Consider the following 27489-nt stretch of genomic DNA (forward strand, 5'->3'; position numbering starts at 1 on the left):
AGCTTTGTCTTGTTAGGCGTTGTTAACCTCTCTTGAAAGCTAGTTAGCTAGCTAACAGCTTGTGATTTGCTTTCACAATACTGAATTGTTATTGTTTGCAATAACTAGCAAAAACGACGAAGAGGACAATGACCTCTGCATCTACAAAGGTGAGATATATTACAGGTTGAGGTATTGTACAGCTTGTATTATTGTTAGCCAGCTCGCGAATAACAACGGCAGTTACTTGCACTGGTAATCTGGTTTGGCTAAATTGGTTTGTGTGACTCCCCGTGATTAAATTTAGGCTAATCTCGTATGTAACTGTGAAGTGATTTACAAATGAGTAGCGGAACCGATGCAGATCCATACCACAACTGTTGGCGCCTGGTGAAGCTTGAATAGTTAGCTTAAGTTTTCAGTTGCTAACTATAGTGCGTTTAGAGCGAACGGTGGCGCTGTCTGCATTCCTACATTCACGAATGAGGAAAACAACATCCAGCATTTGACAAGACAGCTCTATGAAACTACCCAGTTGGATTCTGTGCTCATAGATAACGTTGTAATTTGAAATATGGACACTCGCAGGAATGTGCGGTGTTGGTACTGCTATGTACAGACATATCGTTCTTTTTAAGAGTTGAATTAATATGCTACCACCAGGCCAGAGGACAGCGATAGTGTATAGTGCTTTGATTATACAGCAAAGATCCTAGGAAACAGTTTTTCTGTGCAGTTGGCCACTGACTCAACCACGGTGCTCCCAACAAAAAGGCTGTATCAGTTGCTTAACTTGTGAAGTACCTAAATTGTTCATGCTGATTAAGACCTCTTCCCATTTCAGGTTGGTGAGATCTTCTCCGCAGCAGGTGCTGCCTTCACCAAACTGGGTGAGCTTACCATGCAGCTGCATCCAGTAGCCGATTCCAGTCCAGCAGGGTAAGCCTCAGGCGAATCTCTACCCTTTTAAATGAACAGATCCCATTTAGATATGAGACTTACCACCTAATAAAACAATCAGGTGGCCTCATAAACAAATTGAAATTCTTTGGTGGGGTTTCCTGGGCAGTTAGAGTATTCATGGGCTGAACTGCATTCTGAATATAAATAAAATTGCAGATTAGTTCAGGACTGTGTGAGATTCTCGCTTGTTGGCAGTGGTTCTTGATAAACAGTTTTGGTTTCTCTTGAATTCCTCTGAGACAGCTACAGTGTTGCAATTATTCTCTGATTCTTCTGTCTGAATGTGGACCAATTGCTATCCATTAGCACTGGTGTGATGTCTGAAGTGTAACCACTGTACTGTAGCAGCAGTGTCATACAAGCTGTATATCATTAAGATATATAGTGTATATATAGTGGGTTATCTAATTAAACCTAGGTGTTTAGGCAGAGGATAACTAAACAGGGCAGCTTGAATAGGGAGTTGATATTGCAAGGGCTCATCCCCTGTCTTAAATAAATCCATACAAGGCATTCATTGTTTTGTATGACGTGTCAGGTCCACTACCTGTACTGAGTAAGCTTATATCAGCATTTAAGATGCAAGTGTTGTCTGTGATCTTCTAATCATGTGTGAAGTATTGTGTTGCGTGTTCGAGATGGCTCCTGCATCCTCGGTGGCTGTGTCTTCTTGCAGAGCTAAGTGGACGGACACCGAGATCGAGATGCTGCGATCCGCCGTGAGGCGCTTTGGTGACGACCTAAACGCTCTGAGCTCCGTCATCAAGAAGCGTACCGTGTAAGGACTCATTTAAACTCCCTGCTTTTGCTCAACACTGTATCCCCAACCAAAGGCTAACCTGGATGGTCGGGTTACAGGTTTATCATTTCAGTTGTTGCAGGCGCAGACTTACTCTCTGTAAATACATTTGAGAGCGTGTGGTGTAACTTCTGTTCTTGGGTACGCTCACCTTTTAGAGAAGAAATGCCCTGTTCTAGTTGGGATCTGCCCATCTTGGCTTTAGTTTATCTTGTTGCTGTTTTCTGTGGAAATTCAAGAGAAATCAAAACCTCAAAAAAAAAAAAAAAAAAAGGCGACCAGTTATATTGTGTATCTGTGACGAAGCTGTGAGTAGCAAAGAGCTTGGGTATTCAACAACAACAACAACAACAAAAAATTCCACAATCGAGCGGTTTCACCTTTTTTTATAAGCAGGGCTCAAATCAAGACAACAGTCAAGAGGAAAGTGTATGAAGACAGTGGGGTTCCTCTGTCCTCCGACTCTCCAAAAAAGAGTACTAAAAAGGTACCCGTTGCCGTGGCTCCCCCTGCACCACCTACGGTTATTACGGTGCCAACCTCTCAGGTCGTTGTGACAACGAGTCTACAAGGTGCCACTGCGGGTCCACCCACGATGAAGAAGCCAAAGACTGCAGGTGAGCGCAGCCGCGGTCCTCTCGAATTGCACTCTTTTCCTCCTCGCGCCTTCCAGTGAAATTTACCACAGATGCACACATTTGATTGGTCTCTTTTCCAAAATTAGATGCCAATTATTATTAAGTTCCTGGATCATTATGATTGTTGTTCAAGCACTGAGACATGGACTCTGTCTTCTGAAAACAGAGACTAAGTTTTTATAAACCAGATACGTTTTCCACATGCTGAGAATTCAGTGACCTGGCCGCACTAAAAATTTCAAATCTGTATTTAGATAAATATCTGGTCATTCTTTTCAGTTCATCAGGGTAGTGGTGGTTGTAATTAAATAGGGAAGAAAAAAAGGTTCATCACCAAATTAATTACAGTTCTGTACGTTATGATTTTTATTCTATGTCTAGCAGATGTCACTCTTAGTGCACTGAACGACTCTGATGTGAACAGTGACCTGGTAGATATCGAGGGACTTGGTGACAGCTCCACAACTAAAAAGCTCAATTTTGATCAAGGTAAGAAATGCTCATTGTCCACATTCCTGTTGCAATTTTGTTGATTTTCTTAAGGCAGAAGAGGCTGTTTGCCTGTTCATTTGGACTAAAGATCTTTAATGCTGGGGTTATTTGTGTCTTTTTAAGCCAGCTGGTTCTTTCCTGTCTTTATGTTTGTGGGCTTTTATTTTGCTGTGCATTCCTCTGGGTCTGAATAGGGAAATATTAATTTGCATGAATCTCCCCGTTCACACTCTCAGATCACGAACATAATATTCTAGCAAAACATTAGTGAATCTCAACATGAATGAAATTATTAAACAATGGTGGATAAAACTCCCTAGAATACCAAGGGTTTATTTTAGTTCTTATCAACATGACAAGAATTATTTTTAAAATCATCCTTTTATAATTATGTGATTAACAGCCGTTTTTATTGCAGAATGTATTGTTACACATTATAAGCCACAGAACAAATTTAAAGCACACAGTAAAACATTGTATTTTGCTTGTTTCTTGCAGACAGTCTCAATCTGGACTCCAGTCTTATTATGAACTCCAGTGACCTGCCTCTCTTGTCCCGCTGAACTGTGCTGCTCATGCGATGCAAATAACAGAACCATCAGTAACAGAGGGCACAGTCTGTGTCTCCTTCAGGAAAGGCCCGGACTACACTGAGCCGCTAATGGCCACTAGTCACTTCACCACCTTCTCCAGGAACAAACAAGAGGTGTCAACCATCTGCAGTTTCCCCCCTAAAACTGCAGGAGTACTCAGTTTTGTTCTTTACAAACCCACACCACTCAAATATGGTGTCATTTAAACATGACCAGCATTCATTTGACATGCTCCATACATGGTTCTACAACTGCACTCCCCAGGACAAAAGCTTTTTTATTTTTTTATTATTATTATTAACTTTGTGCTCAAATGATTGATCTCTTGATGAATTGTAAAACGTATTTATTTCAATCTATAGCACAATACCACACAAGTTAATCATGTCAATTAACGCAGTTCACAAATCACTGTTTATTGTATCGTAATTGCAAATAAATCAGCCCGGCTTTGGGGCTCTGGAATGGTATAGTTAACTGAAACAAAATGGAGGAGCTTAATTTGTTTATAACCATGGTTTAAGAATTCCTTTCTAGAACAACAATCCAATTCAGTGGCAAAGTCGATTTTCATGTCGTCTCAATTAAATCAACAGTTGCTAGGGTTTACTGAATATTATCAGCATGTAAAATAACACATTGTTCAACCTGCATTGAAAGTAATTGATTACATGTGAACTTTGTTTATGATGTATGTTATGACAACAGTACTAAATCATTACAGTTAGTCTGTTACTGTCAGCTTTCAACCATTTGCTGAAGTCCTCCATTTTCTTTTTTTTTTTCTTTCTTTATTTTTTTGACTACCTTTGAAACATAGTTGTCTTAATTTTTGTTAATACCACACATGACAAGATGTTTGGATTGTCTTGTTATTTTTATATATGTATATATTTTGTATGTATTTCTGACACAATACACCATGAGGTACTAAATGGAGCCTGTTGCTAATTTTTCTCTAATAGCCTAATTCCACTGAGGTATAGGACCTTGGCTCTCAGGCCCAATCAGTCAGTATGGGCTTTATTAGTTTTACAGATCTGAATCGTGATTATCAGAGCTAAAAACAGCATGGTAAGCTAGAGGCAAAGGAGTGTGTGTGTGCAAATTTGCAAAGCTTACAGCACATTCAGAACCCAGACTCGTTGGGAATTTTTTTTTTTCCATAGATATTTGTAGTTTCCTAGAGGCACTTTCTTTAATGTAAATCAAACTATTTGCAACAGTTTTGTGATGTATCCATTTTAACCTACTGTGTCTGGGTAAATAAAGTTGTCATTTATACTTGGTGTATATACTTTTTTTATTAACATGCTATAATCGTTTGACACTTTCAAACTAACAGTGTGATAAAATATCTGTAAAAGGCTTGTATGCAGCACACATCTAATGACACCAAGTCCACGGTATATAAACAGTGATGTGGCCATACAATCCTGTAGGTGGAATCTGGGCTGGGCACAGGTGGAGCCCACACTAAGTCACTCTCGCACACAAGCTTTCTCTCTCTCTCTCTCACTCTCTTTCTCACTCACACACACACACACAAACACTCCTCCCCTTCTGAGGGCACGTGGTGACCATGGTGACCTAAGCCCCGGACAGGCGGTGAGTGCGTCTGTCTGACGGGAGCAGCACAAACCATACTGGCAACCCAGAGAGAGGGCAGCTGCCAATATTGATGTGCTGCTAGTGCCAGGCACACTGTCACAACAAGCTGCTGTCCTGGGGATGTCGACTGAGAGGAAAAAGAGAGGGAGTGAGAGAGAAAATGGATGGAAGAAGTATGTTTCCTTCACACAGCTCTATCCCAAGATCAAAGGGGTTAGGGCAGTACAAAAAAAAAAATGTGAGGTTATAATCCGTGTGAAACATCTGTCCCATTATTTTCTTGAACAATGAGGCAAAGCAAATCCATGAAATCCCTGAACTCTAATTGTAGGTCGAAGTGTCCTCCTCTGCTACACTGAACATTCTGGAAACTGGTCAACATTGTGATTATCATTTCTACAAGTCAAATTTTTTTTCTAGATAAAATACTTGAGGGTTTTTTTTTTCCATGGTAATTCTTTGTTGAGTAAAAGCAGAAAACCCTAATCCCTGATGTACACTTCAAAGCAAAAATATTAAAATACCATACATAATGCCACACACCTTACCTAAATCTGCTGTAGAGAAGTCACTGATGTCACAGAACTCACAACAGGTGAGTGTGGAACACAGAATGCCACGATTACTGTAGAATCCCCAAGGTTCCCAGTGACAGCACATAATGATTTGGAATTCACCCTCGGAACCTGCAAACCATGATGTGCTGCTAAAGGGCACTCTGGGCTTAAAAGATTAGAGGGGATACCCCATTCTGGAAGAAAGCACAACAGCCTACATTTGGGAATAGGAACAAATGCGGGCCACAACGTGGGCTTCTTCGTCTATCATCATTTATTGGCAACCCTGCCAAACGGACTACTTTTTTTTTTTCTTCTCTACAGTCAAAATGTCAATCAAATGGCCAAGCCTCCAGCAGTGTGTTTTGAGATTATGGAGTCATTTTACAACAAATGGTGAAGGGGGGGGGACTAATTAAAACTGCTTAGATTATTGAACCAAGGTGCTTCAAAGTACATTTGAAAGAACTGCAACAAACACATGAGAACACTAGAATCACTATATCGATTTTAATCAAGAGTTAACTCCTAGTCATCCACATATTTTCACACAGCCTGATGCTTTTCTAATGTTACCCTTCTTATGCTTAATAAGTGAGTTACTGCACACAAACAATCCACAAAATGGATGGTGAATAAGGGGACAAAATGGAGGATGAGGAGGACAGGGAAAGAAGATGAACTGAAAATAAAAACAACTAGCTGATGCAACTGAGAAATCAGATGCACCTGATTACAAAGTGTATTTTGTTTTTTTTGTGAATTATTTATATAATATAGTCATATCAACATTAATGCAACCTAAAATCATAATTAAAAAAACCCATAATTGTTATATGTACTTAAAGAAAATAAAAGCAAATACTTTCTTACAATTATGTTTAAAAATCTGGCATGCTATTGATACAAGGAAAACGTGTTGTGATGTTTAGAAATATGCATCCAGCCCACCACAATCCACAATCAGAATACACATATCGAACTTCAAATTTCTGAATTTGGGAATTTTGGAACAGAGTGTACAAACTGCTGTTTTAAAAAGTGGCACATTTTGCTCTAAATACCACATCAGTGCTTAAAAACAACACAACGAATTCAGAGTGAGAGACAGCGTGCACCAGATCACATTAACAGATTAAATACTGAGGGGAACAACAAAAAAGTCATTTACACTCCCTCGTCTGCCTTGGCCATGTATAAAAAATTGAACTGAAGCATAAACAAAAAATACTGATCACAGTGTAGCTTTTGATGGATTTGTCTCACAATTATAGTACAGTGAAAAAGCAAAAGAGCACAAGTATTTTCACTACTCTCAGACTTCACTGATCACATTTAAAACACATGAGTGTGCAGTTAGTGTGAAGGAGAGACACAGAGAGGAGGAGGGGGAGAAGAGGAAAAAGAGACAGAAAGAGAAAGGGAAAAAAAGAGCAACGAGGAAATGACAAAAGGTGTGACCTTGACAATGACATTCATGAGTGACGAGTCTGAAAACACGTCCATCTACAAAACTCACACAGACACACACCATAATTGTTAAAAAAGGACATGACCACAGAGGCTGTGTATTAGTGGTGTGTGATAGGGTGTGTGTTAGTAACAAAATCAAGAAGTAAGAGTAAAAGTTATTTGGGCCAAATATAATGTCTATCATTATATTACAGTAAAAATAACACACAAATACACACATATACACACACACAATTGACTCAACACATTTCATTCTTAGGACAAAACCTATTTTGATATGAATTGAGCATGGTTAGCAAACAATTAAAAGGAAAAGAACAAAATAATTATTTAATTAGTAAAAAAGTAGCTTTCTTAAAATTGTCAGTTTAAAAAGGCTTTATAATTGCTAAAGTACTTTGAAAAATATTGTACTTATAAAGAGGTTTTTAAATAACCCTTAAGTACACCACACCCAATGTGGTGTCCATAAGCTCCAAAGAGAACTCATTTTTTTCTACAAAATTCACAATTGTGAAAATAAGCCAATTTGTAATCAAGCTCACACAGCAGCTCATTTTACTCTAATTAAACCACTTTTAGAAACTACACAATTTCTACAGGAAAATAACCCCACACCACCACTCTGCCCCCTCTCCAAAAAAAGAACAGGCAAGAGAGAGAAAACTTTGAGAGGATTCTCAAGGTTAAAAAGTAAAACTTTACAGTTGAGAAAATTCGCTCCAGGTGCAATTACAAATAATTACAAAACAAAAATTTTTAAATAATATTAGAAGCACAGCAACGCAACTTTGCTTGAAGTCTGAGTACACACACGCACATTAACACGCACAAAAAAATACGCTTCATCATAGAAAGGGTGGCCTATTTGAGGTCTGAAGCGAGTGATCACGTCAGCACAATTGCAGTAGGCACTCACTTCTGTCTAAAATTGTCAGTGCCAGTCGTTCAATGAGAAAGGGAGAGAGTGAGAGAGGAAGAGAGAGAGAGAGGGAAAGAGAGAGAGAGGGAGAGAGAGAGGGTGAGAGAGAGAGAGAGAATGAGCGAGGGATAGGCGGCAAATGGGTGGGAGAGGGAAGAGAGGAGAGTGAGACGTAGAGGAAAAGCTCAGACACACACATACATAGACACACACACACACACACACACACACACACACACACTGGCCTAACTTTGACTATCCATTCAAACCAGGGGCCATTTTGATTAAGCTTTGAAACAGACACAGCAAAAAAAGGTTCACTTACCCCTGATCCATGTTCGTGTCTATGTTAGGAAACAGGAGAAGGGTAAAGGAGGCTGGTATTCCCTGCAGAAAACCAGCTGGACTCCCCTCTTCCAGCCTGGTCTGTCTTGCACCTGGATAGAAAAAAAAAATACATATATGTATTTGTCTCACTTAATTCGATTTTGATGAACTTGTTTTAGCTCTCAAAAAGGCCATCAGTGGATTCTTTTTACAGAAGTTCCCCCTCTCCTCAAAACACACTTGAGTGTAACTTTGCCAGATGCAAAAAAGTCCACTGTTTCAAAAAAGAACAGCAAAAGAATCAAAACCTTCAATCAGGCACACTCCAAAAAAATTGTATCAACAAAATTAAAAAAAGAAAACAACAGAACACACACACTTATCAATGGGAATTCCAAGTCTTAATTTTAGGTCAAAAAAATACACCCCTTCGTCTGAGCTTGGGGCTCCCATTTCAGATGGGGGTGTTCCAGTAGTAAAATTTGTGGCTAAACCTTTTATCCCCCACCTCCTGTTTTCAGTCCCTAAAAGCCCTGCTCTCTCCCTATTCACCTCCAAACCCAGCAAGTCCAGTGCAGTGTGCAGCCTCTGCTTAGCTCTAGCTAGTGTGGCTGTCTGAGGAACTTGGTAGGCATAAAAAGCAGGGGTTGTAGCCTTTTTCCCGGGGCATCACTTTCTACACTTAAAATGAACATTTTCGGGGGGCTGGAAAAATCCCCAAAAAAATCAGGGCGTCCCTCTGGGGTCCCCTTAGAAGGGTGTGAAATTTGGGGGCTGCCGCTGCTACCGTCTCGGGGCAAAAAATTAATTTGTGGGGCTTTGGTGTCTGGGGCGCGCCAGTGCTAGCAGCCTTCGCTTGCTTGCTTTCTTGTACACTTGCCAAAGCATTCACACAGCCAACGGAGAGAAAGGGAGGGAGGGGGGGGAACAAAAGAGGGAGCAGGCTTGACTGCGGAAAAGCAAGGAGAGAGGGAAATGAAACCAGGGAAAAAGTGTTGTGTGTTTGCTATGTTTTTTGTACTACGACGCGAGCGGGTTTTTTCACCACAATTTCTAAACTCTCGAGACCACACAGTGTGGTTTTTCAAGTTCAACTGCACAGCCAAGGGAAAAAAAACAAAGATGACTTTTCGATCAGGACATGGTACATTTCGCATTGAACAGATGAGAGGAAAAGAAAAATGTGTGACCACAAACAGGAGGAAAAAAAAACTAACAAGTACTAAGAGCTGCAACTAAAGCTCTCTCAAGCTTTTGTCACAAGTTAGTCTTTTAAATCATTACGGGTTTTTACGCAGGGGGTTCTGTGGGTCTGGGTACAGAATGACACAGAGCACAAAGTGTGAAGAATATGTCGATCTGGTTCTACAGATAGTTTTACTAAAGAAGACGACCAGGCTCCAACAGCATACACACACACACACACACACACACACACACTGTGTGAGAGACAAGACAAAGGCCTCTGTGAATTATATGGATCTCAAAAAAGTAAAGAAATTTAAATCAAGATCTGACCCTACCTTATTTTTAATCTAGTCCAAACCAGCCTATATCATAGTTAATTACACACTTGGGCTTCTCATTGTTATCACAGCTGAAAACCTAAAAACTAAATTTTTGTAAAAACAACAACAATAAAAACATACCCAAAAAGCAAGAACAAATTCTCAGAAATTATTTACAGTGCGCAGATCGTACTGGTGTAAAGAAAAGAGAAATATCAAACATATGCTGCAACACAAAGCAACAGGAATTTCACACAGACCAGCCACAGCAGTGTGTTTTATCTTTTGAAGATCCTTACACTGAAGAGCATCCCGTGCTCAGCTCAAAACAACTGTTTGACTAAGCTGTGGTAACCTCACACAAAAACAGGAAGGCTAAGAATATCCCCATCGAAGAACATCAAAAGTAAACACCTCAAATTGACTGTAGCAGTCATTGTAAATAATTTGCACTAAAGTTAAGCTACACTCACAAACCACTTAAAATAGACAGCAATAGGGCAAGAAATTTAAAAGGACATCCCTGTGATTTCCATAATGCCGTTATGCATATGACCAGAGCACTGTTTTTTTCAGAAAGGGAACAAAAAGAACAATGTAACTGGTATTTATATATATATATTTACATATATATATTTACATATATATATATACAGATATAGATTTTTTTTAATTGCTTCACAAATCAATTTTCCAGATTATTTGATAAGTTACACTGACAGAAATTTTCAAAAGAGGTGTAGTGAAAACGTCAACCAAACAGACTTTTAATGAGCCTACAGGTGCATCACCTTCCCATACTGTTCAAAACCCCTTCTACACAAGAGCCAAATTGGTTACGAAAACTGTCATGGCTTCGTCACGGAAATGATTTTGAAAAGTTAACTCCCTCCACAGTTCAGCTGGTAGAAAAAAAAGTTAAAGCTGAGCTCTTGATTTTTAACTTTAGTGCTTATTTTGGTGTTTTGGTAAGGATTTGAGCTTTAAAAAGGACATCTCACCAATCTAAACATTACTGGCTCTACTACAAAAAGAAAATTGTAGCCATACGACTGTATGAACGTTACGGAATAATTGACAGAGCTTAACTGTTGCGTTTAAACTAATTAATACCACCATGTTAGAAAGACAGAAATACCTGAAAATCCACAGGTACAAAATGGGAATGTAATGCTACCAAAACCACACGCTGATTAACAAAGATACAGCATCTCAAGTTGGTTTCAATATCTCGGTGCTAAAAAGCGCACAACATTCTCTGATCTATTTTGTGTTCTGTTAAACAATTATAAATGTATAATTACAATCATACACACACTGTTGCATTCTTGGAATATTTATTTGAAAGCGTTGATCTATCTGACGTTACAGTAACAGTACTTGTTTCTTCACTTCAGTCCAAATGTCAGGCAAGCCTTAACAGTGCTATCAAATGGGGAAAATGGGTCAGTTATGTGGTATACTCTTAATTAGTAGTAGCACCAGAGTCACCGTAAACATCAAATAAAAAAATGTTAACCTCAATTGAAAAGATGATGGATTATATCAACATCGCCCCTCATAATTAAGGATGTTTGGAGGCTCTATAAATAACCGACGTTTAATGGCGACTCAAAACGGGTTTATTTTATGAACACCTGACTCGTAAACTGACAATCGAGAAATACATTACGTAAGTACAAGTTAAGGAATTGAAGAAAAAATGCATGGAATTCGTCAGACATCAGAGTGAACAGATATTGTTTCACCTGAAGATTAAACATTCTTAAAGGTTTGGACATTTTGGGATGGGACCAAGACTTTATAACGCCTGCTAATCCGGTCTGAAATTTCTGAATCATTCCTTCCCCCCGAAATATGGCATACAAGTTAAATGTGGTTAATTATATTAAATCGTTTGTTGCGGAGTATCTTAATTACGTTTAATACTATCGAATTCATGTACTGAGGCGTTCATAGACGCTGTCAGATAATTTGCCCACAACATCAAATTCTGAATTTTGTCATAGCTAATTATGTGACTACATGTATCATCATTCGGTGTGGTGTTTAAAGCTTTGAAACAGGTGGTCAATCCAAAAAACCATCCTGAAGCTGTTGACTTCTACCTTGTACATAACAAACTAATTTTAGAACAGCAACTAACTAACTATAGTTTAGGTTACATGGAACATATGGGCAAGAATAACAAGCTTTGAGGCATAAAGACAACTGAGAACTTCTGTCTTGGCATATGGTGGAGGGGCGATTTCGTGTATAAGAGAGAGAAGCAGTCTTGGGGAGGGGTTGATTTTACATCGAGAAATATTTGATGCGACTAAGAGCGCCAGAAACAAGCCGACAAACATATTTACCGAAAAGGATTAACTATCTTACACGAAAATTAACATTTGAAAGTCACTGGAGATAATCGACTGTAGGTATTTTCTACCACTAGTTTATTATTCTCAGAAAATTAAAACAGCACCTGCCTCCCAAAGTCAGTGGTGGTTGGTTGTATCATAGTTACGAGTATACGTACTAGCGATACAGATATTTGTTCACAAATGGAGTTAGCTAACTATGCTAACGACATAACTTGAAGTAGTAGGCTGGTTAGCGCTTTTTGCTGAACTAATCTAAAAGCTAACGTCAAGTTACACAGGCTAGCTAGCTAGCTAAAGCCAGGATATGGGCCAAGTTGGTCATTATTAACCACAAAAATTTTGTTTTGGTAATAGGTGTTTCCCCAAATGACATACAAAATACAACACTTAATTAAGTTTAAAAAGAAAATAGTTCAAGCAGCAATGCTTGGCAAGCTAAAACTGAGTTAACTTAAACTGTTTGTTGGCAATTATTTAAAAAATACTGTAATTCTTTACCTTGATTGGAAGTCCTGTCGCTGTAATCCGTTTTATAATTGGCATTTCTTAAATACGTTTTAGTGCAAGACGTATTAAAGTAAAAATAATATCCCGTATAATGTATTTCAATGCAGACTCTCATTCACTCAGACGCTAGAGTTTGAAAATGGCGCCAACGGTGCACCACCACGACTCTACTACAGTGATGACACGGGGCAAGGAAAAAAAATAAATATAAATTTTGTCCCTTGAAATACAATTTTCCAATAGCCACATTATGTGTATATTGAGTAATGTCACCCATTCTGACTGTCAACACTCGATATAATTGCTTCTGGAATTTTTATTTATTTTTTGTTAAATTATAATAACCGTCCAAAAATGTCTTCGCCGCGGTGCAGGTCGGGAAATGTAACTGCCAAGTTTTGTTTTGAATGTCCGAACGGCAAATCTTGGATGCTGAACGTGTCGCCCCCTGTAGTATGAAGGGTTTTTTTTTTCATCTTTTAAATTTCATTAATGCGATTTTGCTTAATAAATTGTTTCAGTAAAGCTGTTGTCTGTTTCATGCTGCTCAGTCTTCTTTGGCACCGTTTACTACAGTTATCATGTAAAGTTTATTGACTAAATGTGGAAATATTCACTTTTGAGAACAAAACAGATGCACTGTACCATATTAGAGGGATAGAGTGGAAGTCTACAAAGCATCACTGTTCACAACAGTCTTTGTCAGAATTAAACAAATGTTCTGTCTGTATATTTTTAACTGATGCAATTATAAAGACTGTATGCAAACAGCTTACTATCTGGTAAAATTACAAGGGTATTTTTCCGTATTGATCTCACATACACATTCTTCTTGAAAGTGTCATACATTAATGAGATGTTTACATGACCAGACTTTCCGTATATACAGCAGATCTGTCATGCATTATGAAGTTCATTGAATCATTGACTGATGTAATAACAAACAGTAATAATAACCTGGCACCTGAGGTCCTTCACGGATCATCAGTTTTTGAGTCATTTGAGCAAAACAAAAGGATGAAGGGTACTTGTCGTACAATTCCACAGCTCTGTGAAAATAACATCAAATGTGAATGGTGTAAAGAACAATTTTTGAAGATAGCGACATGCCGTGTGCCCTATGAGTCTGTGTACACACAAGGTGACTATTCACGAGCTGAACTTCGGTATGTTAATCAGAATAAGGAGATAATTAACATTATCACTGATTCATTTTGTTTCCAAATACATGACTAAGTTGACCCCTACACTCCTGGATAGCATCTCTCTCTCTCTCTCTCTCTCACACACACACACACACACACATGCACACACACACAGAGATAAATAAAACATACACCTCAGTGTTTTGAGAGCCAACTCATGGACCAATATCAATAAATCATCACATAATTCATACATGAGGGACAATAAATTATCAGGACAGATTTTCATTACATTAAATACATTAAGCAAACCATGCAGGGTTCTGTTTACATTTTAATCACTCAAACACAAGATAAATAAAACTCCTTGGAGCTGAATAAAGTGCACCTGCATGAAGAAAGTTTATTCTGAGGTATCATTTAACTAAAAAAAAAATCTTACTTATATTCATTTATTTTATATGCAGGTTTCAACAATTGTGCCCTAAAATTATTAGTAAATTATGGTCAAATCAAGCACCATCAGTATCCCAGCACAACATTATCCATCATTTAGTACAATCATAATGCTTTCAAGACACTTTCTCTTTTGGCCTTTCACCATTAAAATGAGGGGTTCTTCCAATTTTAATTTAAAATATACAACAAAGAGGTATAAAACACAAAAGGATCTGTCAACAGAGCATCATATTCAAAGCAGTTACACCACCTAAAAAGATCCTGAATTCTAGTCTTTAAGATGTATGATCCACAGTGATCACAAATCTCCATCCATTTTTTTTAAGGCAGACCTCTAAACACATCATCTTCCACCTTGTGCTGGTTTTCCTTATGGTTACCTGCCTCTTCGATCCCCTCCTCTTCATCACCTCCTTTTCCTAGCAACCTCAGAGGCCAGTGGAGGCCACGTTGTGTGGGTTCTGGTTTGGTACAACAGGAGCCGGCCTTTTCTTTTGTGAGAAAAAAGAGCAGTGCATTGAGCCAGGCGTTGAAGGAAGCCAAGGGCCGTGTGATTTTGTAACAGATGGACACCATGCGCATTGTGTGGCACTGCACTCCCTTAGTTACTTTCAACACTAGGAAAATGGTGCGCGTCACGTGGAACGGGAAGAAGCACAGCGCAAAGAGCAGAGTGATGGTGATGATGGTCTTGATGGATTTGCGACGTCTGTGCACGTAAGGTGAGTGAGCACCCAGAATGACTGACATGCCCATCCCTCCAATACCTGCGCTGCTTCCACGTGCTTGCCCACCTCCCCCAACCCCTTGAGTAGGTGGCTGGGAATGCAGACTCCGAAAGATGGTCATGACCACCCGTGAGTAGCACCAGGCAATGATACTGAATGGGACAAAGAAACCCAACAGGTGGAGGGTGATTCCATATGGAACGTAATCCTGGAATTCTCTATCGATCGCATCATCCCAGCAATTTTGGAAACCGACCTGTCCTGTGCCTGACTCATCCCCATTCGTGGCCACCAGTGAACCCCCTCCATCCCCTCCTCGAATGAGAAACTGTGTCTGTGCAAACCTGAAAATGGGGCAAGTGAGGGCAAAGACTGCAACCCACACCACCACACAAGTGGCCTTCACCGCTCGCTTAGTCTCCAAGGTGATGGTCTTCATGGGGTGGCATATGCCCAGGTAGCGATGGACAGAGATGCAAGTAAGGAAGAAGATACTACAGTAGAGGTTGAAATAGAAAAGAAAGCGTACCAGGCGACACATGAAGTCCCCAAATACCCAGTTGTCATGCATAATGTAGCTAGCAACCAGGAAGGGAAGAGACAGGCCATACATGAAGTCAGTGGAAGCCAAATTCACCATGTAGATAAGAGAAGCGTTCCAGCGCTTGGTGTGGCGGAAGGAGCGGTAAAGCACCACTGAGTTGAGCGTGATGCTAAAGATAAAGGTGAAGGAGTAACAAATAGGGAGGAAAATGTATTTGTAGGACTCATCAATCTTACAAGAATTTAAGGAGGAAGAGAAGTTGGCAACCTGTCCACCCTTTTCTGACAGGTCTGTGGTTACACCTGTCGACATTATTGTGATAGACTGGCTCTAGTTCTGATCCAGGGGGAATGTTTCTGTCTCATCCTCCTATTCTGGACTCCCAGTACCTTCTGGTAAATTTCCGGTTGTTTCCTCGACCTCAGTACATGTCTTCTCACTCTAAATTCCTTCCTTCTTGACTTTCAAGACTGGAAGGTCAAGGAAGCACCTGTAAAAAGTATAAAAAGGACCATTAAATATTTAATCAGTTCTGATAGACATTTACTTCCCATGATTCGACAGTATGTTACCTTAATCATTTAGAAAAACACAGTCACTATTCCATGGTCTGCTCAAGTTGTCCTATTGTTCCACTCTACATCACTTCTTCTCGGTTTCATTCATACTTTCCGTGTACTGCCCTTCATATAGTTTCCACTCTAAACCTTCCACCTCTCCCCTCATCTTTCACAATCGGTGGTGCTGTTTGCCTTGCTGTATGAGTCTGTTCTGCTGATTCAGACTATTTTCACCTCATTAGTTCATCAATCAGTAACCACACTTCCCCTTGGAGCATCCATCCTTCTTTCCTATAACTTGTTACCCCATCCCCTCTGTTCTCTGCCCTTTTCTCAAGTTTTTTTTTTTATCTTTTTAAAAAAAGACTTATGGAAAACCACAGTGATTGTTTGCCTCTGTCTGTTTTCAACACCTTAAAAATCTTTCAATCCTTCAGATGGCATTCAGTCATCTCATACTTATTTGGTCCCTGTCTTTCCTTATACCATGTCAAAGCCATCTACGTCTTCTAAATATGGATACGGAGCTAGTTTGATGAGTGGCTGTTACCACTTCTTAGACTTATAGGACATTGTGTCAATAACCCAATAACTAACAGGGGGTCACAAAGTCAGAAACCCATATAGCTAGAACACAGCCCTTATCGTCTAACTTGTTGGCTAAATATTCAAAAAAAAAGAGCCCAGCTCTCAGCAAACTGAGAAAAGCAAGAAAGAAAAAAGTCTACATATAGATTATTAGCTTCACAACTTTGAAACAAAAGCAATAAAGTTATTAAAGTTCATATTTCATATTGTTTTTCTTTACAGCACCTCTGCGTAATGGAGAGTTTCCAGAGCATCTTAAAAATCTGGCATATATCTAGTGCAGCAATAAATTGCTGACGCATTGAACTGCACATAAATTCCTGGATCACTCTCCCTGTGTGTGTGTACTGTCTCAGGTAAATAGCAAAACTTACCCAATGAAAAAGAAGATTACTGCTTTGCGAAAGAACAAATCCCTCCTTTTACAGTTAAGAGAACGTTCTCTGCCGGGGATGGGGAAAAAAAAAAAAAAGCAGTTAACGCCTTGCGGCACGGATTCTAGGCCGACCGTCCGGCGAGAAACATCTTTGAAAAGAAACGTACAAATAAACAGGTAAGCACTTTCGTCCCTTTCTTGCCTTTGTGCATTCTACTATAACAACTGCCCCTCCACACCACCTCCGCTTCACATCTATTTGGGAACTTTTCTATCCATCCCTCCCTTCATGGTCATCTCATGCTCTCTGATCGGTCCCTCCCCTTTGTCTATCTCCTTTCCTTCATTTGTGCTGAGTTTGCTGTTTGGGCACAAAAATTCTTGACTAGACACTACACTCACACGCACACGCACACACACACGCACACGCACACGCACACACATACACAAACACACCTCGCGAAGAACATTGTGAACATTGTTGCACATCTTTCAAATCATTCTGTAAATGGATAACAGCTACAGCGGTAGCATTCGGAGAACAGAAAAACTGCTCAGAGAATCACTCAGAACGTTTGAGTTTTGTTTATTTAACATATATTGGTTTAGAATTTGACCAGCAGGCACAAATAAAACTCCAGTCATGAGATGCCAGCCAATGTGTATACCCACACATGCTATTGTGTTATCCCAAAATAATGTTTATTGACCCATATTTGTACATGTAAGGCTTGGCAACGGGACACTTTGGCGTTTCAGACACGACTCCTCCCTGGCACATGCACTGTTTTCATTGTGGCGATATGCAGGTGAATAGCAAGTTCATTGCTCTATCAGTAACACTTCCTAAAGCCCTTGTATTGTTGTAAACTACACTCTATAAAGCCATAGATAATACAGCTCATGGTAATACTCCAGACAAATTGACATTCTTTCAATGTTTGAAACAGGAAAACAAAACAATTCAGATAGTGGATGTTGCTCATTAGGCAGCAATAGCAGCTTAGTGATCCCTTAAAAACCCTTAGAAAAAAAAAGAAAAGTCAAACAACTTCCACCAAAAAAAGAAAAGAAAACCTCAAAAACATCTGTGCAATTCAAACAGTCTTTAGGAGTGATTAAGCTTTTTTCACAGTACAATTTCATTTGTTCCGAAAGCTTTGTTCCGGAGTTCTGCACATTCCCAAGTCCACCGGAACGCTTCCGTAATCCCTTTGCAGAGATGGAACCTCTTCGAAACGAGTGTCAGAGTGATGTCATATCTTGTATCTCCAGAAGCATGGCATCTTGCTCAGTCCTCAGCTGATCTCGCGTTAGGAGTCGACCCACCAACTCGGAGCTCAGCTCTACACACACACACACACAGGATACACACAGGCATACACAGACAGGCAGACAGACACACACACACGCGCACACACACACACACACACACAGATATACACAGGCATACACAGACAGGCAGACAGACACACACAGATACACACAGACAGACAGACAGACACACACACACACACACACACAAGCAAACATGACCAAAGAGACTCAATGAATTCAGCCTTTTTTCTACAAAAGCGTGTAGTGTAATGTGTAGTATGATATATAGGTTAGTGTTATGTTTTTTTGTTTTTTTTGTAAAATTCTAACCGTGAATGTCTTTGCTCAGAGAACTCCGTAATGTGTTCAGCTCCTTCAGGGTGAAATTCTGCAAGTCACTGCGTTGAAACCGTTTTCTCTCCTTTATTGTTTTACAGCCAGTTGAGCTCTACCATAAAATGGGAAGAAGAGCGCATTCAGTTCAAAGCATTTGCTATGGATGAATAACTAATGTAAACATAGACCAAAAATCATTTCATATTATCTGATGTGGTAAATTATGTTTCTCAACATGTATGGAGCATCTGAAGTGCTATAACTCCAGTGTGTGTTTTTTTGGGTTTTTTTTTTTTTCCATTCGCAGGCATAAAGAGGCTTTGAAAATCTGTGTTATTAATATCAGTGTTTCTTTACACAGTTTCAGAAAACCTGTTATTAGAATGCCCCCATGTCAATACAATGCTTATAGCTACTTTATAAGAAGCTGTAACAAATAAGACATAAAGCTAATAAGCATGAAGCTTTTTTTAATACTCTGGCACACCGGGCTAAGAATAACTGTCTTAGAAGAATAACTGTCTCCGAGGTCGCTTTGGATGAAATGAAAATGAATAAATGTAAGTGTAATAAACCTGGCGACACATGAGACATAAGGAGACTTAAACGTGCCTGGCCCTCCTTCGGTCTCTCTATGTCTGTCTGTCTGTCTGTCTGTCTGTCTGTCTTGTCTCACCTCTGGCTTTTGTTCCATCCTCAGCTTGTCTCTGAGAGCGCTCAGTGCCGCTCGGACTTCCATCTTGAATCCTCCTGATTTAGCTTTTTTGACAGGGGTAGGAGCCGCACCCTGCTGCACCTGCCTGCCGCCACTCTTCCCTACCAGTTTAGCTGACTGCAAAAACACATTACACACATAAAACACATTACACACATAAAACACATTACACACATAAAACACATTACACACATACCAAAATCAAAACAGCAAGATGTTTATTTGGAATAACACGGGACGAAAACATTTGCTCTCGCTTCACCTCAGATGGCATCGAGGGACTGGGTAAGAGGTCTTAAAAAAATAATTTTCGCATTAATCGATGTGCAAACAAAGTGCGTTGCATTGTGATTGTAAAACATGCTTTATACAATTAGCTTCTGATACAACTACCTAAATAAAAAGAGGCATTATCTTCTTTGTAAACATTGCATTAACTTCAAGCCATTGGTTCTGCAGATACTCAGTCCCACCCTTGTGGGTAATATCCACCAGCTGATTGGATATTAGATATTTTGATTGACAGTCACAGACATAGCCTCTGACCAGATGTTGCAAAGCACAATAAAGCACACGTTTTAGTTCTCTACCAGCCTGTCTATTATATGACTGCCACCTCTATCAGCTGTGCTCAGAATTTGTTTTCGGATGACTAGCAATATGACAAACACACTTCTAGAATATTTGGCAATCAATAAACGCAGAAAAGCCTATATCAGATATTGTGCTGAAGATAACAGTAAACGTATGTCTAAACCAATAGCTCTTTGCGTACTTTTCAAAGTAAATTTGTGGGTATAACGTACATGTATGGTCCATATAATTTGAATTGCATTTTGAGAGTTTGTCACATTTCCACTAAGTGTCTTCAAGCTTGCCATGTTCATTTCACTATAAAAGCCATTTCAGGCAAAAGTTTATCAGTAGAGATAAGTGTATGACAATAGCATGGCACTAATAAAGCAATAATACGGCACTAACATAACAGTTAAGATAAGTTTACTCAACCTTTTCCTTGGTATCCTCATCATCACCCTCCTCCTCGCTCTCGCTGTTATTGATAAAGCACAGCTGTAGATTCATATGACTCTGAAGACTGAGGGGGAAAAAAAACAACAAAACACATACATGTCAAACACTGCACAGATTACAAAATGTTTAAAAAAAAAGAACGAGGACACCATCTTTTGGAAGTCTTGTCCGGTTACCGTGACGTTAAGGCTGTGACACGACTGTTGCAGTCTTCAACATCTTCCCAGGTCTCTCTGAGACCTTTCGGTTCCCTCGCCTCGGTCCAACCCAAATTCAATCTGCCGATGTCCTGGAATGTCATATGCAACGCATTAACCGTGGTCAATTTTCTTTGAGCTGACTTTCAGCTCAGAAAAAATGTGATATTTGGTGGCTCGTATCACCTGTGCTTGAAAGTGCAGTAAAACCGCCATCCGTGCTGCTGTAATTTACTGAATTGCAATAATTGTTGATTGCAGTTGAAAAGAATTTTTTTTTTTTTTTTACAAAAGGGATGAAAAATAACATGATCTCTTTTAACGTTTACCTTTTCCCTCTCTTTCCGTTCCTCCTCTTGCTTCTCAAGTTCTGCGATTCGCAGGCTTAGGGCCTCCCAGTGCATGATGGGTAAGCCCAGGTCATCATCTGGGTATCCCTCTTGCCATGCCAAGGCTGCCCCCTCAGCATCCTCCTCTGTATCATCACTCTCTTTCTCCTCTCCTCTCTCCCTCTCTCTTTCTTTTTCTCCCTCCATCCCCTGTGCCCTTCAGTGTGTAGAGGTAGTAGAGGAGAGAGGGCCTCTGTGAAACATGACAAAAAGACATTTTATTAGTATTAGACACCGCCCGCAGAGAGAGACCTCTTTGTCAACCAAACAACACACACGTTTATCACGACATTTTACACGCACACACAGTTTGAAACCTTGCCCTATAGATGTCAGTTGTTTAAGAAATTTTCCCAGTGCTTTTGATCAAAAAAAGTTGAATGAATAACGTTTTTAAAAACTACATTTGGATAGTTTGTATACTGTTTCATTAAAACCGTTTTCTGTTGCATGAATTCGGTATATGACCACTATGGACCTAAATTCGCTGCTATTTATTATTATTCGGACAACTAACACTAAAGATACGGTAATTCAGTCGAGAAGCAATAATAGTCTTGTAACAAACGCTTAAATGAAACATTTATTACCTAAAACTAATATAGGTATGAAATTCATAGTCTCTAAGTCAAGGCTGACTGAGTGTATGACAAGAGGGCACTAGGGAGAAAATGAGATGATTCGAAGTGGCCACGTATTGTAGGCTGTTGAACACAATGTCCAAAATTGAAAAGATAATTAATCCTAGTATTAATAACTTACCAATATATTCAAAAGGACGCTTGGCATGCAGAAGCGGATGTCTCTTACGCTGTCAAGAACGACTACAAAGTTGCTTTTCCATGTTTTTCTTCTAACTTTCAAACTTGTTCCTTTCTTATCCCGTTACACTCCTTCCTTTTTCTTCCTCGGCGTTTCTTCTCCCAGTTACTCTCATCCCACGTTCGTGTCCCTTTCGTCTCCGTTTAACGTTACATTAAAAGAGTTGGGTTTCCAAAACTAGATTGGACTGATGAAAAACAAGCTGTTTCTTAAACTGTTCTTAAATCGGATTTGTGCTAAAATACGTAAAACAACCACAGCGAACTTGAGGAATTTCACAGATTTTTGTCAAAAGAAGGCGAGAAGGAGGAGAGGGGTGGAGAAAGCAACGTGAAACAGTCAAGATTCTGTAATCAGGTGTCCAGTTTCAGCAATTCGTAGTCATTTGAATTTCAAGCAGAAGTTACTTACTGTCAGTTACGACTGTTCATAAATAGGCAAATGCTCTGTGATACTTCATAGATTGAGTTTCCCTCGTATATATATATTTTTTTCCTGTAATATCTTGGTAGAGGACTAACCAATTTCACCACTATATTTAGGTAAAAAGTCAAACGCCAACAAGCCTACACACGTTTGATTTATGACAAAGGATTCCAGAGTGCTATAGCCTATAATAGCGCGACCGCAGCTGGACGTACTTTCTACTTGCATTACGATACCTGAGAGTGAAGCATTTGTACCGTTTGTTATACTAGACTCTACTATCATTTATTAGAGTAGAACTTTTTTCACACAAGCTTCGAAGCGTTTTAGCAAACGTCAAGATCAGTAGATGCTAACTAAACAAGGACCCAAACACTGCCCATACTGCTTTCACTGGTAAAATGAATGTTGAATATTATAAGAGGCTTGTCAGGCATTAAAGATTTTATCTGCTTAAAGGCAATGACTCTTCATTCTAAAATCCCTTAATTCGGCGGGAGGTTAATTGCTCAGGCACAAATAACTGCTTGACTTCTAACTTTTTTAAATTGGCTCTCCCTATATGAGGGTATAATATTAAATTTTGGAGAAATTCACAGTGGGAGTCTACATGTTTGTTTATTTCTGGTCTACTACTTTTGAATGTTGGTTAACGTGCGGTGATAGCTGGGGCAGTCTTTGTGAATTTGGGCTCATGTTTTCGTATTTCGCGTAGTGTGGCGCTACTCGTTTCGGCTCTTGAACAGAACACAGAAGACTACTTCCGTTTCCTCACAGTCAGGTGACCAAGGAGTGACTATGAATTGCTAAACTTTAAACGACTGTCAATACCGAAGTAGCTTTGTAAAGTTTTAATGCTGGTTATTTAAATTTACGATTTTCCTCCTGACATAACATTGACACGGTGACATTAAAAATCGAAAGGAATTCTTAAACAATGGCCTCCCTTTTATTCTGTGGCCCGAAATTGGCTGCGTGTGGCTTGGTCTTGAGCATTTGGGGTGTCATAATGCTGGTAAGTGTTTCTTTTCAAAAAGTTTCCTTTTCAGAAAATGCATAATTGTGAAAATATAATGCTTCTAGTTGTGTAGATAAGCTGCTTTTTCTAAATGATGGCTGTATATAGTAGAAATTCAGAAGAGATTGTTGTCAGAGTTGATAAATCACTGACTCAGTCAACTTTTTTTTCCCACACTCGTTCAAATTGGTAACAGTGACAAATGGAGGCTCCTGCTGACTTTGGTTGAGATATTAAGATACATACGTTGTCCTGAAAGTATTACTTTGTTTGTTATCTTCAAGAATGAATATAATGACTGTGTTAAACTCAAAGTCAAACTCTCTCTCTCTCTCTCTCTCTCTCTCTCTCTCAGGCAATGTTGGGGATCTTTTTCACCACTCATTCAGCAGTACTGATCGAAGATGTGCCCATCACAGAGGAAGACATGCACAATCAGTGAGTTTCTGTGCACTTAAGACGGCTTAGGGAATGTCATACAAATTAACTGGACTGGCACGAAAGTAACACACACCATAGAAAGCTGGTCTTAAGCAGATGCTCTCTCCTATGTCAATATACACAGTTTGTGCACACACATATCAGGTTTCAGGATAATCACAAGAGGGGGTTTAGATACTCATTAAAGATGTTAAGATTAGTGATACACTGTGTATTTCATGGCCAGCAGGCACCTAGCAAGTCACATGAGTAAGTGGTGTAACTGACACAGCCAAGAGGGAACTGTGTTTTTTTTTGTTTTTTTTTCCTACAGGGACTTGCCTGGCTTGCTAAAGTTGTCACTTTGTTAGTTACCACCAAATAAATGGGCTTCCCATTAAGCGGCAATGAATGCAGATTTCTCAAACTTATACTTTTGAGATCAATATTGTGCTCCTATTACTGATACTGTCTCTTTCATTTCTGACTGGTTTGTACCTTCAATCAGAGAGTTTAACCTCAGAGTACTGTAGATTATATCGTGAAGAAATTCAGCAGACTGAAGAACCAGGGGGGTTTTCCAAGTACGTGGTTTAGGGACTAACCCGGCTAAGTAAACTCAGAACAAGTAGTAAACCTCATAATAGAAGAGCCTTATGGCTTTGTTTTGCTAGGAGAATGAAGCCATAGGGCTCCTCTATTAGGAGGTTTACTACTTACTACTTACTCTTTAACTTAGTTAACTTAGTCAGGTTAGTCACTAAACCATGTACTTGAAACCCCCCCCCCCCCCAGGGCAAAAGTGTTTTGTTTGTTTTCGATTTTTTGGTGCGGGTTTTTTTGTTGTTGTTGTGTTTGGGTTTTTTTGCGGGGGGGGGGGGGGGGGGGGGGGGGTATTTTTGTTTTTTAATGTGATGCTTGACTCCTCTGTGGAACTTATCATTGATGTAACCATTTTTTTTTCTTTCACATCAACAGGGCCAACCCCCTACAAGCTGTCTACGGCCTCTACGACCAAGTTGGCTACAACTGCTTCATTGCAGCAGCGATCTATGTAGCTGTTGGGTTGCTGTCCTTCTGCCAGATACGACTGAATAAGCGCAAAGAGTACTTGGTGCATTAGCGACATCATGTGGACAAAACATGATCCTACATGGCCTTATATACAAAGTGACCTTAATAGAATTTCCTCATTGCTGGGTCCACATTGAAAGGTTTGCCTTGTGTGTAAATAAAGTGTTGTATTATCTTACATCGGCAATGATAACGTATTGTAAAGTTCCAGAGAGCTCCATCAGACTCAGCAGTTAAGTAACGTATTTTTTCTCTTCGTTTGTTGTTAATTGCTTCCTACTGCAAGCCTTAAGCACTAATCAGTGGCCTTTTTACCTTTAACAAATGTTTTAACATTGGCCTTTGTGAAATATGTATATTCCTGGGGGTTTTTTTGTGATTTTTTTGATTAATGTAGAGTGCCTTATTAGATTGGATTGAGTTTTCCTGCCAGGTTTGTCATGATTTATCGTCTACCTCTGATGCCAAATTGTGTGTTTAAGGACTTTAAAACAATTCCATTTGCCTTGATTAATGCTGTTGTTATTGTGCAATGAATACTGGTCGGGAAAATCAGGAGAGCGTCTGTGGTGCTTTTGTTCACAGTTATTTATCTTTTATTTCTGAAAATTGAATTAGAATTTGACATATGCAAATTTTCTGTTTAGCAAATGTATGTTAAATCAAAGGAATATCAAGGTTATTAATGCATATTATATTTGGTGCACACAACATACAAAAAAACCAAAAAACAAATATAGTTGAAATTACATCTCCCAATACCTTTAAATGTAGCAATATTCTTATTCTGGGTGCTGCTAAAACTATAAACATTACTTCTGTTAAAGGTTAAGTGTGAAGCCATTTAACTATGTACAGTTAGGCCGTAATGACACGACGCTATATCTGATGCTGTAGTGGTACAGTATGTATAATGGTGAAGAAGATGAACTGGTGTACAATTCTGGTCCTCCAGTGGGCAAAGCAGTTACACAGATAGTCCATGTGGATATTAAATTAAAGATTTTGTACAGAAACACAGAGCTCTCTGTATAATTATGGATGCATACACAGCTGACCAGAACCCATTTGTATCAGGCGTCTCAAAGTAAGCTGATCTCGGAATGGCTTTTGCCGGTCGATACAACTCTATTTATTAGGATCGTGAAAGGCAAAAACTATTCCTAAATCAGCACTCTGAGAAATGTGATACGTGTGAGTGGAGATTTGGAGGCTCAGAAGCGCCCCCTGTTGGAAGTAGGACGCTGGGAAAAGGCGGGTGGATTTCAGATGGTAATGCTGTTTTCAATGCGGCTGGGACACAGGTACAGGTACTGGAGCTCCACGCCTTTGTTCTGACTCACAATCTGCTCCTCCACCTCCTTCAGGTCCTTCCTGAACCTGTCAATCAACTGCTGGGCCTGTGACTCAGTAAAGTACTGCTCCACATATTGTCCCATAGGGATCTGACACACAGAGAAAAATACCTTTGAGCATCAAACTCTTTCATCAGTTCCTCTGGAATCTAGTCATTTATTTCATTCCTTTTGCAATTACAATATGTTTTTTGCGAAGTAAGAGCCCGGTCAGGGGGCACAGCGCCGAGCAGCTTCAACTCACCGCGTCCGGCTGGGCCCGACCCAGATGCCACGTGATGGCCAGCTCTACACATGATTGGCTGATATCAGGGAGCGTATCCATGATCAGCTGCATGGTGATGGCATCCTTGTCGGTGGGCGGGGGCTGGCGCATGGTGCACGGAGTGTTTGGGACCCACGCGCACCAGTCAAACTACGATCCATGAGAGAAATAGATATAATTATAGTAACAGCGACCTTTTACTGCAGAAAGCCACGAAACTTATCCGCGTCACTGGCAAAGGATATAAAAGAGGAGAAAGGGGCAGTGTTACCTGTCCGTTATTGGTCGCTGCATGCTGTGCCGTGCAGGTAAAGATGATAACACTTAGCAGTGTGACAAGTTCTTTCTTACTCTTTAGCTCACTGTCCAGACCTGTAAAATCAGAAACACATAAATGAATAATGCTACAAAGGGGTTTATAGACCCCCCCTCCCCAAATAAATAAACACATAAATAAAATAAGAGACTAAAGGTTGATTGGCTACTGTGGTCCCATTCTCTTATGAAACCAAGAGACAAGAAACAGATTATACTCTGTGAATATGTAGACAACTCTAGTCCATTAACCGCTGTAAACGGTCAAACTAGCTAGGCGTTTTCATCCAAGTAACAACAAGCTATCATTTAATTTGAGGAAAAATCTATGTCTGTCTTGTTGGACACTGACCGAATTGTGGCACGTCCACAAAACCCTCCTCAACAGCGTCTTTTATCCAAGCCTGCAGTTCGGGGTCCTCCACCACATCACTGTCGCTACTGTAATACAGCGACACCATCCCCGTGACGAAACTGAAAGAGTGGGAGGAAAAGAGAAAGAATGAAAGAGAGCAGTCAGCGTAAGCTAACCCACCCAAACAGCCTGCGTTTACGTGGCTCCCCGGGTCGCCACGGTTACCTCTGAATAACATCCCACAGCATTAGAGCGTGGTCTCTGTAGAAATAGTTCTTGAGTTTGGTGACTCCGCGGTCCAGGAAGTCATATGGGGGC

General features: G+C 39.8%; 5 protein-coding genes across 6 annotated transcripts in view; 2 read left to right on the forward strand and 3 right to left on the reverse strand.

Moving 5' to 3' along the window:
• Positions 1 to 3988, forward strand: LOC115817312 (chromatin complexes subunit BAP18). 2 transcript variants are annotated; one of them, XM_030780594.1, is made up of 6 exons: positions 1 to 149; positions 824 to 918; positions 1619 to 1720; positions 2138 to 2358; positions 2764 to 2868; positions 3370 to 3988. In XM_030780594.1, exons 1-6 carry the CDS (start codon positions 129 to 131, stop codon positions 3432 to 3434), a joined length of 609 nt encoding a protein of 202 aa, XP_030636454.1. In that variant the 5' UTR covers positions 1 to 128; the 3' UTR covers positions 3435 to 3988. The 2 variants fall into 2 exon arrangements, with proteins under 2 accessions (XP_030636454.1, XP_030636455.1); XM_030780595.1 differs by lacking the exon at positions 1619 to 1720.
• Positions 3989 to 14660: 10672 nt separating this feature from the next.
• LOC115816246 (P2Y purinoceptor 3) lies at positions 14661 to 15923 on the reverse strand. Its single transcript, XM_030779212.1, has one exon. The coding sequence runs from the start codon at positions 15921 to 15923 to the stop codon at positions 14661 to 14663; it is 1263 nt and encodes a 420-aa protein (XP_030635072.1).
• A 2403-nt stretch (positions 15924 to 18326) lies between these two features.
• LOC115816520 (schwannomin-interacting protein 1) lies at positions 18327 to 19531 on the reverse strand. Its single transcript, XM_030779480.1, has 3 exons — positions 19465 to 19531; positions 18783 to 18900; positions 18327 to 18481 (listed from the first exon to the last, which is right to left on the reverse strand). Exons 1-3 carry the CDS (start codon positions 19525 to 19527, stop codon positions 18381 to 18383), a joined length of 282 nt encoding a protein of 93 aa, XP_030635340.1. The 5' UTR covers positions 19528 to 19531; the 3' UTR covers positions 18327 to 18380.
• Positions 19532 to 23161: 3630 nt separating this feature from the next.
• rnaseka (ribonuclease, RNase K a) lies at positions 23162 to 25483 on the forward strand. The gene is made up of 3 exons (XM_030780540.1): positions 23162 to 23384; positions 23743 to 23825; positions 24786 to 25483. The coding sequence occupies exons 1-3, from the start codon at positions 23307 to 23309 to the stop codon at positions 24928 to 24930; spliced, it is 306 nt and encodes a 101-aa protein (XP_030636400.1). The 5' UTR covers positions 23162 to 23306; the 3' UTR covers positions 24931 to 25483.
• A 120-nt stretch (positions 25484 to 25603) lies between these two features.
• alox12 (arachidonate 12-lipoxygenase) overlaps positions 25604 to 27489 on the reverse strand; it is a 6602-nt gene continuing 4716 nt past the window's right edge. Inside the window, exons 10-14 of the mRNA XM_030779986.1 lie at positions 27397 to 27489; positions 27169 to 27290; positions 26773 to 26873; positions 26481 to 26651; positions 25604 to 26326 (exon numbers count right to left, since the gene is read on the reverse strand). The exon at positions 27397 to 27489 is cut by the window's right edge and continues 77 nt beyond it. Of these exons, the coding sequence (XP_030635846.1) occupies positions 26147 to 26326; positions 26481 to 26651; positions 26773 to 26873; positions 27169 to 27290; positions 27397 to 27489 (667 nt within the window). The 3' untranslated portion in view covers positions 25604 to 26146. The remainder of the gene's footprint in view (positions 26327 to 26480; positions 26652 to 26772; positions 26874 to 27168; positions 27291 to 27396) is intronic.

This window comes from Chanos chanos, chromosome 7, assembly GCF_902362185.1.
Source record: "Chanos chanos chromosome 7, fChaCha1.1, whole genome shotgun sequence".
Taxonomy (NCBI): domain Eukaryota; kingdom Metazoa; phylum Chordata; class Actinopteri; order Gonorynchiformes; family Chanidae; genus Chanos; species Chanos chanos.

Bases quoted from the DNA above. Each gene is read 5' to 3' on its own strand.
- rnaseka (XM_030780540.1), top strand. From the start codon at position 23,307: ATGGCCTCCCTTTTATTCTGTGGCCCGAAATTGGCTGCGTGTGGCTTG. The intron at 23,385-23,742 runs GTAAGTGTTTCT...TCTCTCTCTCAG, and splicing joins TTTGGGGTGTCATAATGCTG to GCAATGTTGGGGATCTTTTT. The intron at 23,826-24,785 runs GTGAGTTTCTGT...TCACATCAACAG, and splicing joins GAGGAAGACATGCACAATCA to GGCCAACCCCCTACAAGCTG.
- LOC115817312 (XM_030780594.1), top strand. From the start codon at position 129: ATGACCTCTGCATCTACAAAG. The intron at 1,721-2,137 runs GTAAGGACTCAT...TTTTATAAGCAG, and splicing joins GTCATCAAGAAGCGTACCGT to GGCTCAAATCAAGACAACAG. The intron at 2,359-2,763 runs GTGAGCGCAGCC...TATGTCTAGCAG, and splicing joins GAAGAAGCCAAAGACTGCAG to ATGTCACTCTTAGTGCACTG.
- LOC115816520 (XM_030779480.1), bottom strand. From the start codon at position 19,527: ATGGAAGTCCGAGCGGCACTGAGCGCTCTCAGAGACAAGCTGAGGATG. The intron at 18,901-19,464 runs GTGAGACAAGAC...ATTTTATGGTAG, and splicing joins GGATGGAACAAAAGCCAGAG to AGCTCAACTGGCTGTAAAAC. The intron at 18,482-18,782 runs GTTAGAATTTTA...GTGTGTGTGTAG, and splicing joins TCTGAGCAAAGACATTCACG to AGCTGAGCTCCGAGTTGGTG.
- LOC115816246 (XM_030779212.1), bottom strand. From the start codon at position 15,923: ATGTCGACAGGTGTAACCACAGACCTGTCAGAAAAGGGTGGACAGGTT.